This window comes from Symphodus melops (assembly GCF_947650265.1).
Source record: "Symphodus melops genome assembly, chromosome: 2".
Taxonomy (NCBI): Eukaryota; Metazoa; Chordata; class Actinopteri; order Labriformes; family Labridae; genus Symphodus; species Symphodus melops.
In genome coordinates this window covers 8,807,955-8,823,713 of record NC_136692.1, presented here as the reverse complement: position 1 = coordinate 8,823,713, position 15,759 = coordinate 8,807,955, and the positions used below count along the sequence as shown (strand labels likewise).

The 15,759-nt window shown below is 39.6% G+C and overlaps 1 protein-coding gene across 2 annotated transcripts; it reads left to right on the top strand.

Annotated features, from left to right (window-relative positions):
• Positions 1–1,591: 1,591 nt before the first annotated feature.
• On the top strand, positions 1,592–14,844 carry dkk2 (dickkopf WNT signaling pathway inhibitor 2). Of its 2 annotated transcripts, none has more exons than XM_079337983.1 (4): positions 1,592–2,141; positions 10,966–11,116; positions 11,431–11,562; positions 12,859–14,844. In XM_079337983.1, the coding sequence occupies exons 1-4, from the start codon at positions 1,938–1,940 to the stop codon at positions 13,107–13,109; spliced, it is 738 nt and encodes a 245-aa protein (XP_079194109.1). In that variant the 5' UTR covers positions 1,592–1,937; the 3' UTR covers positions 13,110–14,844. The 2 variants fall into 2 exon arrangements, with proteins under 2 accessions (XP_079194109.1, XP_079194108.1); XM_079337982.1 differs by having other exon boundaries at positions 10,963–11,116.
• Positions 14,845–15,759: the final 915 nt, after the last annotated feature.

Genomic DNA, 15,759 nt, shown 5'->3' with positions numbered 1-15,759 from the left:
TTTTCCTGCATGTGTGTTTCACAGTGATTAAGTAAATGCCATAGATACTCTAAACCAGGCCTGCTCTGGTCCTCTGGTCCAATTTGAGCTACTTCTCAGGGACTTTTCAATCCTTTAATCAGCAGCGTTGAAGGCACTAGAGTCCAGCTGGGAGTCACACAGGGTTTTATGGAATAAATCAAATGGTTTTCTATGAGGAATTGCTTCTTGTTTTGTTTGGATATTTCATCATAAGCTTCCATTTATCCCAAAGAGCAAGTTACAAAAAGCTCTGGTTTATTTTATGGACTATCGTTCTTTTTTCTTAATGTTCAGGGAATAACTTTTCCTGTGAAAATGGACGATTCTTTGAAATGTATTATTGTGCTGAACACCTGTCTGACGACAGTCTTTCAAAGTAAATCACTGTGCACTCAGGTGACAAAGGTGGCTAAAATAGTATCACCGCTGAGCATCTACAGTTACATCAAACAAGTCCAATACTTCCTCCCACTCCCCAGTTCAGTTGGTTTGTCCATTGTCTCAAACAAAAGAACTTGACACTTTGAATTGGAGCCTGTGATGGATCGCCTTTGAGGTCAGAAGCCTTTACCGGTGTACTGTTTTCATCCCAGCCCCGACGAGCTTCCAGCTTTCAATAGATACCGACTCGTGTGAAGGAACATTATGAAGAGTCAAAGAGCTAATTATTTTATTATTAAAGTCTTACATTAAGACTACACATTTTGTGCACAATTTAAATGCATCATGGTTTGTGTTCTTCTATAACACTACACAAATTTATTCATAGGAATTGTAAGTTAAAATGCATTATATTCAAGCAGAAGTTGTCTTTGTTTCTACATGATTCTCCCATTATCTCTTTACCTGCCTGCAGCTGAAAGAGCACATTGTCCCCTGACATGTATGATCTAGACAACATGAATATAACTTATCCTGATTAAACCTTCAAACAAAACATCAAACAAAGGAGCCTCTATAATTCTGTTATCACTAACTTTATCACAGTGGTCATCTTTGCACAATGAGGGACGCCTGTCCCACAGAGCAGGTAAACAAATCAGGTAGTTTCTTATTCCATGTTATTTGGGAATGTTGGTTAGGACACTGAAACACCTCAGCTGATTTACATGTCATATTCGCCATCTATACTACCAGGGTATTGACATAAAGAGTTTTCTGTCTAAATGAGGATAGCCGGTTATAGATTTAACATTAGGTGAGACGTGCCCAGAAACACAGATTCATTAAAAAAAAAAAAGTTCCACATAGCCTTGTCTACAAACCCTCTTCAGAGCAGGCTAACCCTGACTCTTTCTCTCTTTTTCCTGCGTCCAACCGCTTCGCATGAGAAAGGGTCAAGCGCCCAGTTAAAACACTCAGAGTATAATTATATAGCTTTCTCCCAACGGGGCTGCTGGTGCCGGTGTCCAGACGACAATTCGCGAGCAGCAGTGGCGCACACAGATCAGTTTCATTCTTTGTCAGTGGAGGATAGGGGCGGAGGAACCAACTCATTAGAATTTTATAAAAAGAAAGTATCAGAGATCATAAAACAGCCGGCTGCAGGACTGAAGTGCTCACTCACATCCAGACAGAGACAGGGTGGAAACCTCGTGTCAACTTTATCTCTGTGCCTCAGAGCATCAGCATTTTAACAGATTCTCTTCTTCATTGTTCCCTCCCCACACTGGGCTGCTTGTGTTTTTTCAGATTACTGCGTAGATGGCAGTCATTCTTGTAAATATCTGATTTTCAGGAACAAAACCTTGGCTTTATCACACACTCTCTGTCTCTGTTGCAGTCGGGCAAGCGTCGCGCATGGACATTGACAGGGCGCACACGTCTCTTTAGAAACGTCGTAATTTTTGCAGCACAAAGTTTATCAAGTAGTTGTTTTTTTTTTCCTTTTCTTTTTTTTTTCTAACTATACAAGGATGCTCTTTTCAACTTGGAATAGATGCTGTGTTGTGATGTTTCTCGTCGCCACACTAAAGACGGGGACATCCCAAGGATCAGACGCGAGCCCTAAAGTGAACTCCATCAAGCCAGCTCTGCTGGAAGAGACACCTACACCCGCTACAAACGACTCTGACACCGGTCACAGCGGGATCACCAAGAAGTACAACATCCTCGCAAAGGTAAGTCTTTTTGTTTTGTTTTATTAATCGGAGGTGGTAATGATTGTGGCTATACATTTACGCACAGATTGATTTTGGTTTCATGGATAAAAAGCAGTGGAATAATTTATTATTAGTGGCCAATGAAATTTAACGATTTCCTTGAGTGTTAACGTGTTTTGATGAATATAAACGAGTATTTTTTTATTTAAATGCAATCAAGTGTGTTGTTAAATCTTAATTTCGCAGAACGTGGACTCATGCGCTGCATAAGTAAAATAACCACAAACGCCTTAAAAAAAAACGCTAGTTCACGTGTGAATCGTTATTGGAAATTGCAGGGATTGGACCCCTCATAAACCCTAATTGCCTCTCAGACCTGACGCCACCGCCGGGTTCAGCGAACTTCCTCATAAATCATTAACGCAAGCAGAAAAGTGAGAAAAGTTAACACTTGGGGTAATTTTCTGTCTGGGTCTTAATGTCATTAAAGTGGTCCAGACGCTTGCTGGGATTATGAGATTCTTGCTGTGGGGCCTCTGAGGGATACTCTTACCGACCACTTAATACCCACTCAAAAACTTATCAATTCCTGCTGTTTCAACAAAGTGCCACATTACTGTAGTTTGTCTGCGAACGTGGGATCAGAAATATTACAGATTTGGCAGGTAAGGCAAGGGAAAGGAGTCAGGAATTCAACTCCGACTTTTATTGTGTAATTTCAAGGATCTCTTTATATCAAAATAACTTAGCATTACATTCAATTTCATGATTTCCTTTTGAAGATGATTTAAAGGATTTATTATTCCCTGTATAAGAAATATGGTATATTAGTAAAACACAAAAGTGAACATGGTGTAATTTTCTGTAAAAGAACATATCTTATTTAATATTCTGATTGTGTCAAGCTCAGGGTATCTAATGACCTCTGACAGTATTGTTTTGAGCAGCAGATGGCACTGCCACTTCTCAGTCAAGTCCCTCACAGCAGTCAGCCTCTTTATCAGCTCTTTGCAACGCCTGATTTCTCTTCTCCTGCCTTTTGAAGAACTTTCTGTCCTTGATGGCAGCACCTTCCAGATTTGATGCTTGCTTGTGTTTACATTTGGCATGCTATGCTGTCTGTTATATCACTTGCAGTAGTGATAGTGTTGGATATCTGTGAAGCGTTGAATGCTGAGAGTGGTGCTTTGACATCCAGCTCAGACAGGAGAAATTATGGAAAAGCCACTTTCTCTCCTCTGCGGAGTGTGTAGATCCAACCTCAGGCAACCCTGCCAGACCTCAATTTGAACGCCTGCTTACATCTCTGCCATCGCAATAATGTGAAGCGGTTTGGACGGGTGGACTGAGGGGAAACAATATGAGTGTGCATAGACCACCACATTGTCACAAAAGGAAAATGTCATGGTATATTGTACATGTGTGACCAAATGAGTATGGTTAATAGTGTTCATGGCAGAAGGAGTACAAATATATCTGTGTGTGAGTGCCTGTGTTTGTACAGTATGTGTTTGTGTGTGATCTCCTGGCTGCCAAGAGGTTTTCCAGAGTTGTAAAGTATCAGCCGCAGCTCAGCCTTGGCCAGATATGTGGCTTGAGGCTGGCAAACTAACTGAACTGACCTTCTGCATCTCATCAAACAGTGGCCTTTTATGAGCAGAATAAATCAAAGATAATAAATCTCTCTTCATGAGGTTGGAAGGGCAAAGTGTGGCACATGTTACGTTATGTGACTAATTACAGAGGGTTTAAAACTGCAACTTTTCAAACATAGACGTCTTGATTAGAATACATACCAAAAAATCATTTAAACAGCTGATTACTGACTAATTTTCCTTCCATAATTGTTCACAGTCAGCAGCAAAAATACTTCGTCTGCTGATTAAGGCTTTGGTGTAAGTTTGGAAAATGGGCACACATCACCTCAGGCAGGAAAACGTGAGGAAACTTCAGCACTGATATCCTACAAGTAGATTTATGTTGGAGTTGTCATGTTGTTAAGAGTGTTACAGTTGGTGAAGAATAGCTGGTAGATTTCTACACCCCTAAGGGATTTACAGTGAGTTCAGGATGTGAGCGAATATGAACTTGCCAGCTATCTGAGTGTGAAAGTGTCCATTATTCACAATGAGTATTTTTATTAACTTTGTTCTCGTCCAACAAAAAGACTTGAAAACCTTTTGTCAGCAAGTGAGGCAATTTTTTTTTTTTTTGGGGGGGGGGGGTTGAAAAGAAAATTGGTAAAGAAAATTACAACACATTTCTTACAATGCGCTCATTGGCTTGTTTTGAATTCAGCAAATTATTGAGTAAAGGAGTCCAGATGCCCTGTAGAGCAGAGAACAAGGATGTAATTTGTTGTTTTATCCATCAGATTAAAAAAAAAACTCTGCTCAAAACCGTTCCTTATGAGAAGTATCTAGCAGCTTACTGTGTGCTTATTTCCGGCCCTTGTGTCCTTTGGCATGAAGGGCTACATCAGTTAGGGGTAAGACAAAAATAGATAGGGCAACGTACTGTCATTGTAACTTCTGTGATACAGTTATGAACTCATATATATATATATATATTTATATATGTGTGTGTGTGTGTGTGTGTGTGTGTGTGTGTGTGTATGTATGTATGTGTATATATAACTTTTATATATATAAAAGCTGTTCAAACCAGATATCCACCACCACAATGGCGCTCATGAATGAATGAGATGAGGATAACATGAAAAGAGATGATTGGCCAAAGCAGAAGTTCACAGCGGGACAAAAGAAGGTGAGAGCAGGATAATGTATGACAGCAGGGAAAGAAATTAAAGAATGAACTGGGATAGGAGGTGAAACTGACATCAGATTCATGTCAATAGATGCATCGATCCTGCACTTTAACTTTAAATGGGCATTTTGTATTTTTTAGTTCATCAGATATTGTAACGTATCACAATATGTTTTACCTGTCAGGGCAATGCATCTGTGTATCCAACTGTACAAAATATCATGGGCACATCATTACTGACAAGTTTGGAAGATGATGCTGACATGTACAGGCAAAGACGAATGTTGTATGTCCAAGCGAACACGTTAGTAAGGAAATTCCATTACTGCTCTGATGATGTAAAAGTGAACTTGTTCCGTGCTTACTGCACCCCTATGTATTCAGCCCCATTATGGGTCAACTACAAAAAGGAGACCATGCGCAAACTGCAGTTAGCATACAATGATTGTTTGAGGATACTGCTGAAGAAGCCCAGGAGCAGCAGTGCTACTAAGCTTTTTTGTGGATTGAGATGCTATTTACAGGCCCTCTTGAGGAACCTGATGTTTAAGTTCATGTGTCCACTTGATGAGTCACAAAACTGTATTATTGTGAGGCTCACAAGGCCCAGGTGCAGCTCGGTCCGATATCAATCACATCTATGGAAGCGTATGTATGAGTGCCTTTTAAGACTCTTGTGAAAAAGGTGTGTGATCATTGGTTTTCACTTGATAAAAACCTGCGGAGTGTACTTCTGTTGTCTCAACTATTTGACGTCAATACAACCAGACTTAAACCAACGAAACCAAAATTTAAGCTGCCACTTTGGGTGGCTCGTTGGTATGATAGCTGCGGGGACAGTTCCTGAAAGGGAACCTACAGCCTAGCTGGCATTCATGCAGTACGTGTCCGTAAAACTGCCACTGACAGTCGGTCAGCCTTAACAAGTTGCTTAATTTAATTCGAGACAAAGATTACGAGGCCTATAAAAGTGGAGCCATGTCCATTCTCTCATTCTTTCTGCTCCCTACCTACCCCCTGTCTGACCGAAAATGACTGTTTAGTGATCCTAATGAGCTGAGAAAGAGAGAGAAAAGGCTGAGAGAGGTGTGAGCGCTTGTTAGCACTCAGCTTAACTCATGCTTCGCTTCCTTGTCCTGTGGCCTCTCCAGCCAGTGGGTCCCTTGGGCGCTGTGAGGGCCCTGTGCTGTAGCCATTAGGGGCCTCCTGAAGCCACTTCCTTCACTGTAATTGGATCTGTTAATGAGAGAGGAGACCCCTTGCACCTCTCAGGATTACGCCTCCTAGATTACCCTTAGAGCTTTCCCCTTATTCTTTGAAAGTCTTTGCAGAGAGCAGCCATGTTTCTCTCCTCGTGTCTGATGAATAACATCAACTCACAGTGTATACTTAACTTAAGAAGGGCCTAGTTTTTGGAAACTCTGGGTTCTCGCACTCAAAGGGTTGTGCCCATAAACACATGTGTTTTGAGTGATGAAAGACGCCAAGCAGTGTTTGAAGACATGGTTTGTACGAGTCACTTTTGCACAGCCATCCCTATGTTATCTGATACTGGCTGTCTGTGCTTTCAGGGCATATGAAGTTTGTTTATGGAGTGACATCGTTTATTTGACTCCTTAAGGCCTCTGCCGCTCATTAACACCATTCATGGTTTCAGGTTATGTGCCTGAGAACTGAAGGTCAAGTACAATCAAGAGACAAAATAAGTCCTTTGAATGAGCTTTGGTCAGACTTGTCACACTTCCATCCTGAACAACAACAAGGGATGAATGGTTTGTATGAAGTCTTTCTATTACTCAGTTGGTGTATTAGAGCGAAGCAGAAAAGGCATATCTTGTATTATTTTTACGGATTACAGGTTACTTCCAATGAGTTATATCAGCACATTGGAATGAGTCCTCAGAGGTAAATAAGGGACCCAAAGTCTGGGGGTGGAGGGTTCAAAGCCCTGTATATCCTGCAGTAAATCCCTTGGAGATTGTTGCTCCCGCACATTTAAAGTTCCTCTTCAAAGCCGAGACTTGTTACCAGCACGAGAGTCGCACGAGACAGGGCCGGGGGCTTCCCTTATGGCTCTGTCTGTCTCTTCCTTTATCGTCTCACCAGCATACCAAGAGAGGCTGCGGAGGACACGCTCCTCAACCCACTTCCTGCGTAGGATCCGAGGCAGGGCTTTTATGTGTGAAGGGCGTCTAGGGAAAAATAAGGGAGCAACAGAAATAAAAGATGTGAGATGAATGAGATGCATCCAAATGAAGCATCATCCCTCAGAAGCTTTGAGAGAGGCGTTTTAAAACATGACAAGATAAGCCGAGATTATCTGCTGAGATTTAAGGGTCGGGCTTGTATCATTGGGTTTCAAAGGGCTGCCTCATAGTTTGAACCATGATGGAAGAGGTGAGGCCTGGTCCTCTTCTTTTCTTTCTACCCCTTCCTTTATTCACTTGTCACAGTAATTGATCCAGGACTTCTATCCAGAGAGCCAAATAGGAATCAGAGGAGGTAGAATGACGGACTACAAGAAGTGGCTGGACTCATTTGTCTTCATGTTTAGATAACAGCACATATTTCATAGCAGGAGGGGGGGGGCGGGCACTTTCTTGAACTTGAAACCATATTTCCAGCATATTTTCCTCCTCAACCATGATTATACCAATTGTCCATGGCGATGGTTATGGTTTCTCACTATATGCTCAGAAAACCCTCGATGAGGTTGAAATTTCATCTTTGGACGAGTAGTTTGCCAAAAATTCTGATTGTCTCTCTCAGAGGAGCAAACTCCATCAACTGAGGACTGTAATACGTGATTAAAAGATCTTGAAAAGCCATTAAGTAACACTCACTTTCTTGGTGGGTGCAAGATGAGAACATCGTTACTCTTATAACGTCTGCTTGATCAAAACAGAGGTGGAGCTGGAAAGCAATAAGCTTAGTTGAGCATGTTGACCTGGTGGGAGTTTGACATCTTTACATACTATATAAGAAAAATCAGCTGCTCCAATTCAAACTCAGACGGTATACCTTGTATGTAATAGTCAAGCAATATCATAAACATGTTGAAACAGAAAACCGATGGATTTAGAGAGAGCTTTGTGTTTGACTTATTTTTGCTCCAGGTTAGCTTTTTATTCTTTTCTTTACATTAATGCTTAACTGTTGTCAATATATATATATATATATATATATATATATATATATATTATTTTTTTTTTACTTTTATAGAACAAATAGGTGTCAATTTGTAAGGGAACCTTGGAAAGGCCCTTGGCACAGTCGCAGCGCATGCCATCTAACTCTAAAATAATTATATTACTACTACTACTACTACTCTATAATGGAGTATTATAGTAAGAAAGATAGGTCTAATGGCTAAAGTGACTACAATGTCATTGGCTACCACTATTATGTTGTTTTTGAAAGGTAAGGAATCATGCAAGAATCAGATTGAAAAATAATGTAGCTTCATATTTCACTGGACTCTAACCTGCTAACAAAAATGGGGGGGATATGTTTTGGAAAAGATAACACTGCTGTCATTACTGTGGTTATTTTTTCAGATTTCTGTGTTTTTTGTCATATGAAAAGTAAACTAATCTTCTTGTGTAAAATTCCTCGGGTTTCCCTTTGAAATAAAGCCTTTGAATATTTAGGGAATACAGTAGAAGTGAAGGAATATTTAGAATCCATCAGACATCAGGGCTTTGTTACTTTCATCAACACATTAAGCATCTGTATTGTGGGCCTCTGTCATGATGATTAATGAGTATTCAGTTTAATATTCCTGCTCATTTTTCTACGTGTGTATCATTGCCTCCATGTGTTTCCAGCCTGAGAATGTCTGCGTGGCATGAGTCCAACATGTCGAATCTTGTTCTCTTTCTGAAGCACCAGAACATCAAGTAACAATTTCTAATGTGCTGAAATACCGATGCTGTTGGAAGTTGACTTTAACATGTGCCGTACATTCATATTCGCCTGTTCTCGAGGGCATGGAAGCTCATCTCAGCTAACCTTTGTACCCCAAATGGAGTTTGCTATTTATTATGGCTATAATGGTTTTATTCTGTTTTAAATCTCTTTCTTGTTCGTTTGAATGTTTATTGTTCCTTGTTTGTCAGTGGTAAGCCGCACTAAATCCGATCTGTCAGTGCACTGCCAGCTCAATGTGGTTGTGGTGCGGGTGGTGGAGTGCCAGCCAAACATGTTGATCTTATGTCAGTCTTCACTGGACATAATTTACTGAGTCACAATTCATATCCTGCTTGTTTTCCATACATATTTGAAGAGGTGTTGTGTTGTGCCATGTTTTAACAGCAATATCCAATATTCAACTAAAGGGCTTCAAACAAGATAAAGATGTGTCGAATTGGAGAAACACTGGTCTGACCTTTGTGGAGTCTTGCCCAGGGGATGTGGACTTTTGATGGAATACTGATGCTTTCCTGCAGATGTTTAATATGCCCCTTTCTCTCTTGATGAGGTCTGTGCACATTTGTGACATTATTTCATATGTCAGAGGAGCTCATTTGATTGCGAGAAACAATCTATGTAGAACTTCTTTGCTCCTGCTCCAAGTCTAACAGCGGCAGGAACTGCATGTGTAAGGAATTAGATCAGGACAGCGTTTCCAGTAAAACTTCCCATTGCTGCACACACTTGTTATGGAAAAAGTAAACTTCAACTTAATTGTGTTCTCACTGCTTTGGACTGAGGATGTCATGTTTGTTAAGGTGGTGGTTTTTCTCGAATAGTCATTTAGTCCACTTCTGGAAAAGATTCTGGTTCTAGATGTGCCTTGCTGGACGAAAGGACAAAATGTCCCAACCTTTATGGGGTAAAAGAAGAAGTACTAAAGCAAAACCAATGCAACACTGACCATCATTTTCCCTTGAAGTATGTCTATACATTTATGGAGCTTCTGAACTATTAAACGTAAACTAAGGTGTTTTTGTATGGCAAGAAATTGTAATTGCTCTATTGTCTGGTACCTGAGAAAATGTGTCACACAGCAGTGGCACTTGTTGTTCCCTGCATCACGTTGGGTGCTGATGAACCGATTATTTCATTCAAAACAAGCAAAACTATTTTCCGTGTAACCCCAATGGTATCTAGCCCGAGTTTTGGCTTCTCTGCAGGGGTTTTAAATCTGTACATGTTGCTAGAATTTTAACCACCAGAATGAATAATAATGTTGCTCCAAAACTGTTAAAATGAGTTTATTAGTATAGGGCCTGGCTCTTGACCTTTTGATAAAATATACATTTCTGGGGCAGTGATTAAAATTAGAAGCACGCAAATACAATTTGCACACATTATATTGTATTGAAGGTTGACATCAGTGAAGTCCTCCTCAGATCATGTTTTTTGGGCAAACTGAAGTTGGCACAAAGGTTAAACTATTAAACAATATCCCAACATCAAAGCTTTCTACCCTGAACATAACATGGGTTTTATTTGGCTTGTTAACTGCTACAATTTCAATTTTGCAACCTCAGGTGCATGGTGCAAATGTGGTCTATTGGATGGAATTAGAACGATTCATTGTGTGAGGTCTCGGCAGGGATATTATATTTTTACAGCCTGTGTTCCTGTGTGGGAGATACAAAATTACCACCATTAAAAAAATGCTGAATTTAACCAATTTAATATGGGAGGGGAAATCATATTGGTTCACCACAGAAGAAAATCCATTATTTGAGAGTATAGCCAGAAAAAATTAAACCATGAGTGCTCCTTGGAAAATGCGTCTCTGACTTATCTGAGTTAAATGGCATCGCAAACACAACCACTTTGCACTAACAGTGCTCTTTAGTGCTTGATCTGACAGAAGAGTTGACAATGATCATGTCTGTGCTGCACTTTTCAGACTCCGCCATATCTACGCAAAGTAAATCTTACCCAAGGACATCACTGAAATGTGTTGTTTATTCGAATAACCTATAAGCCTGATAGAGCTTAAAGCATACTTTGAACTCTCCTTTGTTAAGACAAATGTGTGTTTGTGCAATGTAAGATCTTTACGAATCTGCTTGGTATCATTTCACATATTGAGTCAATGCATCTTTTTTCTTAGCAGGTGTATCCGTGCAGCAATGATAAGGAGTGCAGTGTGGGGAACTACTGCCACAGCCCTCAGCAAGCTCCGTCTCGATGCCTCACCTGTCGCAGGAGGAAGAAGCGATGCCATCGAGATGCCATGTGTTGTCCTGGAAACCGCTGCAGCAACTGTACGTAACCATATATACACACAAGAGTTTCAGTTACAGAGTACTGCAGGGGTATATTCAGATATATGACCAGTTGTTGGAAATAAATGGTCACACTCAGAAGATTTCATGAATGAACACTTTGTGAATGCACGTTTGTGTATAGACCAATTGCACAGATGAAGTTGCCTGCCTTCAGTGTCATTTACCCATTGATCTTATCTTTTAACAATCCAAGTTAGAAATTAGGTTGAACAACCTGTTGTGCAGTTTCATGACAATGTATAAAGTTTCGTTCTCTGTCATATTTTTGTCTATTCATTTTCTCTCGACAGATATTTGTGTTCCCATCTCTGAGAGTGTGCTCTCGCCTCACCTCACAGCTTTGGAGGAGCATAATAAACTCTCCACCAAAGAGCACAACTGGAGGAAGACTGGGAAGGCACATAATAAACATTCTATTAAAGGTAAAGTTTGAAGGCAAATCTCTGAAATTATGTGTAAAACAAGTTGCCTGCTAAGCAAGAAAAACTCACCTTTTTACTTTACTGCTGTCATCCTCTCTGAATCCAGTCTGGGTAGCTCAATCTCTGTTGTTCACATTCTGCATGTCCTACAGAGTCCATGGTCAACACCAGTCCACAAACTATTTTGATAATTACCCCTCTGCTCATATGTCAGTGTCTGTGGGCCCAAAATCACAGCATGGGGAGCTAGGAGGAACCACAATGCCTGTGCTGTTTCTGAACCTACATAAAGCCATACACACACTCCCATTGACAGCGCACATTATATGATACACAAGTGAAAACCACAGAATGCAGGTTTGGCACCACTATGGCTAGTAACTTTAAGAGCCCCCTGCTTAGCGTTCATGTCACCTGATTTAAAGTCAGTGTTAGGGCTTCTATATAAAGCACTGCTTTTAATGATGTACTTAAATTACTCAGCTCTAAATGCACACTTAGGACAGCAGGCAGCAATACTAAAATCAATGTGAAAATAGCAGCACTGCATAAAATTGCTATAAATAAGTCCATTTACTTTTACGTGTACTAAGCGTACTCCCTCCCCTTAAAGGTTATGTTTTATGATGTCTGTATGCAGGTTGCTTGTTGAGAAGCAATGTATGAACAGTCTCTATTAGAAGTCCTTCAAGCTCATAACTGGACATTTTTATTTAACAAACGTTCATTTGGGATGACTTTTAAATGACAAAGTGAGTGGCTTTTGGCAAATGGTGACACACATTTAGAAGTTGTTAGTTTTTTTTTTTTTTTTTGGGGGGGGGGGGGGGGGGGGACCCTGCATATCTAATTCATACAAATTATGAGTTCATAGGAGTTAAGCTAACATGTTGCCAAGATCATCAGACTCGGACCAGATGGGTCGATATGGTCAATACACAGAATTAGCAAATTGTTTGCTTGATTTACGTTGAACTCTTTGTGCATTTCTTCTGTCTCTAATGGCCGCACATAATGCTACGTCAACTGAAACTTGAAGAATGGTTTGCATTAAGTTAACCATATGGAAAAACACATAGTTTGATGAACCATAACATATTCTTTTCTTTATTTCACTGAATAACTGAGAGTCTGAGATGCTGGATGGTTTATAATGTAATGCAGCTCTTTAATGTCCCATGATGATTTATTTATTTAAGGCGTTTTAACAAGAAATGCCAACTTGATGTACTGTTTGAAGATGTATTGTCTTCTAGTTTAGCCTTGATCAAAACTCTTTCTTGTCTTTTTTTTTAGGGCATGAAGGGGACCCCTGCCTGCGCTCATCCGACTGCTCTGAGGGCTACTGCTGTGCCCGCCATTTCTGGACCAAAATCTGCAAGCCAGTGCTGCGGCAAGGCGAGGTGTGTACCAAGCAGAGGAAGAAAGGCTCTCACGGCTTGGAAATCTTCCAGCGCTGCGACTGTGCCAAGGGCCTTTCCTGCAAGGTGTGGAAAGACGCAACTTCATCATCCAAGTCCAGGCTCCATATGTGCCAGAAGATCTGAAGTGGAGGCAGCTGCTGTCGGTGTCCAGCCTTCTGTCTCCATCTGCCAGGGAAAGTTTTTTGAAAGGATGGGTTGTGGCTGTATTGAAAGGAGTAAAAGATAGAGACTAATAAGAGACAGAACAGACTGCGTGGGTTCAAGTTCGCTATTTGGCGTGCATCGAGCAAACAGGATTGCTTTTATGTGTCTGCTGTGAGTGGTCCATCCATGCAAAAACATACAAACACACACAAGCACGTGCTTCATGGCTGTGTGAGGGTCAATGACCTTATGGTTTGCTTGCTCACAAATACAAAAAAGAACTTTACACAATCTCAAGACATTCAGGGAGGCTTAAAGTTAGCGGGTAGATGCTGTGATAGGTGTGGACCTTTTTTCAAGATGGAGGGAATAGAAGTAGCACTCTTTCGTCAAGCTATAGCTTATATTAATAAGACTATTTACAAACAAGCCATATTTCTATTTACTGCTCAAGAAACTCCAAAGTAACAATCTGTTGTGTTATATCCTGTCTTTCATTACCGGGTCTGTTTTCTGCCATGATGTGTTGTCTGATTTGTCTCATTTCAATATCTCACTCTTCATGTTGTTTGTAGTAAGTGTTGAAGAATTTAGCTGTTGTTATGCAAGACATTTACAACAAGTAACAATGTCCAGACGTATCACATATCCAGCTATATTATACGAGCGACTAATTGTGTATACAGTTTACTCTGGAGCTGGACTTGTGTACTGCAGCATCATCCTGAGACTTCAAGAAATCCTCTTAAACCAAAGAATGAAAGAACATTTAGATCAGAGTGATGAGTTTCATCTGGGGCATTAGCCCCTCGGTCGATTTTTTAACCACAAGAAGAGAAATAAAGCATTGTGTCCATTGTGGGAACGTTGTTTGATCTGTCAGATACAGCTGCAGTCTATTGTGATACAACTTTGTGGGTTGAAACAGTTTGCACTGAGGTAGAGCTCTGCCGAAGACTTTGTGGTTCTGATACCACACCCAGAATGGTTCTGCTTTTTACAATTGCAAGAACAGGATCCAAGAAGTGCAATTTATTTTCCAGTTACAACTCCAGTAGGAATTGGGACACAAGGCGATTGACCCAAAACACTTCATAAACCTAAAAAGGGAAGAGAAACAGAAGAGAGTTGTGATTTTAACCAACATTTATTTTACATGTTTATCAGATATGACTGCATGATCCCTTCTCCTAAACATGGACAACATCTTTAAAACAACCACTCGTTACCTTCATAGTCATTATCAATACCATCTATTTGTCTTCATGTCTTTAGAGCATCAACTACACATCTGTTGTACCCATTCAAAAATATCAATAAGCTCTTATATTGTAAATAGATTGGAAACAATGAAAATGTATTTAAGAATAAATGTATATCATGTACATATAATACAAAAATATGAATCTTAAAGGAAACAGTGAAATGATCTAGGTGAGAAGAATAATGAGGGATGAAGTAGGACAAGCACAGTTATATTCAGAAGTAAGTAGTTCAAATGATAAAAAAGTTGTGTTTAAGTGAAGGGGAAAGGCTTAGATAGTTTTTGACTCATATTACAGACTGGATGTTTTATAAGCGGCACAGAGAGCCACACATATTACATTTCATAAACTGTTTGTGTAAATGGTGTGTAAATGGTGTCAAGATGTATATCCCACGAAATATATTTTTTTCTGTCAATACTTTGCTTTGATTTGTGTATTTACAGTGATGGATGAATAAAGAATGTATTTTGTATCAGTTGTGACACAGGACTGGTTATTACGTTTTTTTTACTCATTTTCTTTAATCTATTTATTTATGTTTTATTTGATTAAAAAAACATGTGAAAACATGCAAGTATCATAGTGTTTACAGCAGATATTAATTTGCAACACTTGTCCTAAAAAGGCTTTTGTGTGATAAAAGATAAAGACATGTAAGTTAACCTATATTTAATGTACAGTAAGACAGAAAAAAAACGATGAAATGTCCTTCCTTTAATTTTATTCTGATATTCAATGATATGGATAGTAAACTTGTTTCAGACTCAGAAGAAGTCAGCGTTATATTTAAAAAAGTCGAAGACGAATCCCCTGCTTTCCTCTTTGTTTAACATGCTAATGTTAACGCTTAGATGGTTTCACATCTTAAAGGTTTGTGAAGTTTTCTCATAAACAAACAAAGTTCAGTTTACATTAAGATTTATTTACAAAAAATGCTCTGTATATATTATTGGAATTTATTAGATGTGTTGAAAGGCATTCTGTCCTTGGAAGACATTGTAAAAGCAGATGTTATGGAACAGATGTGTAAATACAAATGGTGTTTAGTTGGCAAACAACGTAAACAAAACCTTCACAGGATATGCTTACATTCTTATAGGTCACTTTACATATGGCTGATAAATGAAACAACAATGAAAGTTTAGTTTAGTTATATTATCATTTGAGTGCTGAATATGTTACTTATTTTATCAGCTTCTTTAGATCTTTGTGGGTGTGGTCTTACACCGAAACTGGCAACTTAAACAAGACAATTTTTTCCCAAACGGTAGAAAAACGTTGTATTAGATTTCCACAAATAAATCCTTATCCCTTGCACATGGAAATACACAAGACAACCTTAAATCCAAATGAGACCTCTA